This window comes from Mandrillus leucophaeus, unplaced genomic scaffold (assembly GCF_000951045.1).
Source record: "Mandrillus leucophaeus isolate KB7577 unplaced genomic scaffold, Mleu.le_1.0 Scaffold212, whole genome shotgun sequence".
In the NCBI taxonomy this organism is placed as follows: Eukaryota; Metazoa; Chordata; class Mammalia; order Primates; family Cercopithecidae; genus Mandrillus; species Mandrillus leucophaeus.
Window position 1 is genome coordinate 971,355 of NW_012102166.1, and position 1,436 is coordinate 972,790.

The following is a 1,436-nucleotide window of genomic DNA, read 5'->3' on the forward strand; positions in this document are numbered from 1 at the left end:
CGGTGTGGATGGTCATTGACCCCTAAGGCTGGTAGACAATGAGGAACTGGAGAAGTAGGAGGAAAACCAGGCCAAGGGAAGCAGTCAGCTGTGTTAAATATCGCCGAAGGTAAATGAAAGAATGTGATCAATGCCAAAGAGATGTGTGTCCAAGGTGTAGGAGCATCTGCCACAGAGGAGGTGGTGGGGACCCCATTTCCCTGGGGATGAAGAGTGGGGCTTGTCAAGAGACGTTTCTCAGAAAACAGATTCTTGCCGGGTGCGGCGGCTCACACCTGTAGTCCCAGCACTTTGGGAGGCCGAGGTGGGCGGATCACCTGAGGTCAGAACCAGCCTGGCCACCATGGTGAAACCCCATCTCTACTAAAAACATATAAAAAGTAGCTGGGCATAGTGGCGGATGCCTGTAATCCCAGCTACTCTGGAGGCTGAGGCAGGAGAATCACTTGAAAGTGATTCTTTCACAGAAGGTGGAGATTGCAGTGGGCTGAGATCATGCCACTGCACGCCTGAGCAACAGAGCGAGACTCTGTCTCAAAAAAAAAAAAAAAAAACACAAAAGAAAATAGATTCTTGAGTGGGGACAGTGTCAGTCATTTACAACTGGATCTGATGGAAACTTCTCTCTTTCAGGCCGAGATGCATCCAGAGCATTTGTGACCGGGGACTATTCTGAAGCAGGCCTTGTGGATGATATATCTGATTTGTCATCTTCTGAGATGCTGACACTTCAACATTGGCTTTCATTCTATGAGAAGAATTACGTATGTGTTGGTAAGTAGTCCACAGGTCACGCGTTTCATTTGATTGTCTGCAATGTTTTTAGGGGGCTGAGATTTTTTAGGGACTGGGCTCTAGGTTAAAATCTGAAAAACAGCCATGGATTTGTTTTACTTCAAATTCTGGTTGTTAGAATAGGGATGAGACGCCCAGAAGGAAATGGATGGGCACCTGCTTCCGCCCCTCTTAGTCTTGGGAGAGGATTACTAAGCTGTTTGCTTTGGCCTCAGTTTCAGCACAGCCAGTGATTGCTTGCACTATCCTTGAACAACCAGCTCCAAAAGGGCAGCTTCCCCATCTCACTGTGCTCTATGCATCAGGCTTCAGCACACAGCCAGAAAGGCTTGAAGCCTAAATTTATGTTTCCACAAATCCCCTTTGATGTGGTCCTCTAGGAGGAGACAAACTTCCTGAGTGAGCTGTCTCCCAGGTGGTAGTGATGCCAATCAAACCACTGTGTAGGGCACTGCACTTGCTACTTACTGGTGCTACGTGAGGGACTTGTTTCTCAAATGAAAACACACCAAACTCTGTTCTGAAGCAGCGTTAAAGACTCTGAACACTAGGCCAGGCGCAGTGGCTCACGCCTGTAATCCCAGCACTTTGGGAGGCCGAGGCGGGCGGATCACTTGAGGTCAGGAGTTCAAGACCAGCCT

At 48.5% G+C, this 1,436-nt stretch overlaps 2 protein-coding genes across 6 annotated transcripts in view; one reads left to right on the plus strand and one right to left on the minus strand.

The window, feature by feature from the left end:
* ZZEF1 (zinc finger, ZZ-type with EF-hand domain 1) overlaps positions 1 to 1,436 on the minus strand; it is a 188,471-nt gene that overhangs the window by 172,371 nt on the left and 14,664 nt on the right. The window lies entirely within an intron of this gene.
* The window catches only part of LOC105539951 (neuferricin), a 43,578-nt gene that overhangs the window by 33,936 nt on the left and 8,206 nt on the right, over positions 1 to 1,436 (plus strand). For 4 of the 5 annotated variants that reach the window (XM_011980412.1, XM_011980411.1, XM_011980410.1 and 1 more), the window contains one exon: positions 634 to 774. In XM_011980412.1, coding sequence (XP_011835802.1) covers positions 720 to 774 — 55 coding nt within the window. In that variant the 5' untranslated portion in view covers positions 634 to 719. Of the gene's footprint in view, positions 1 to 261; positions 323 to 633; positions 775 to 1,436 lie in introns of those variants that run through there. The other variant, XM_011980414.1, reaches the window with a different exon arrangement.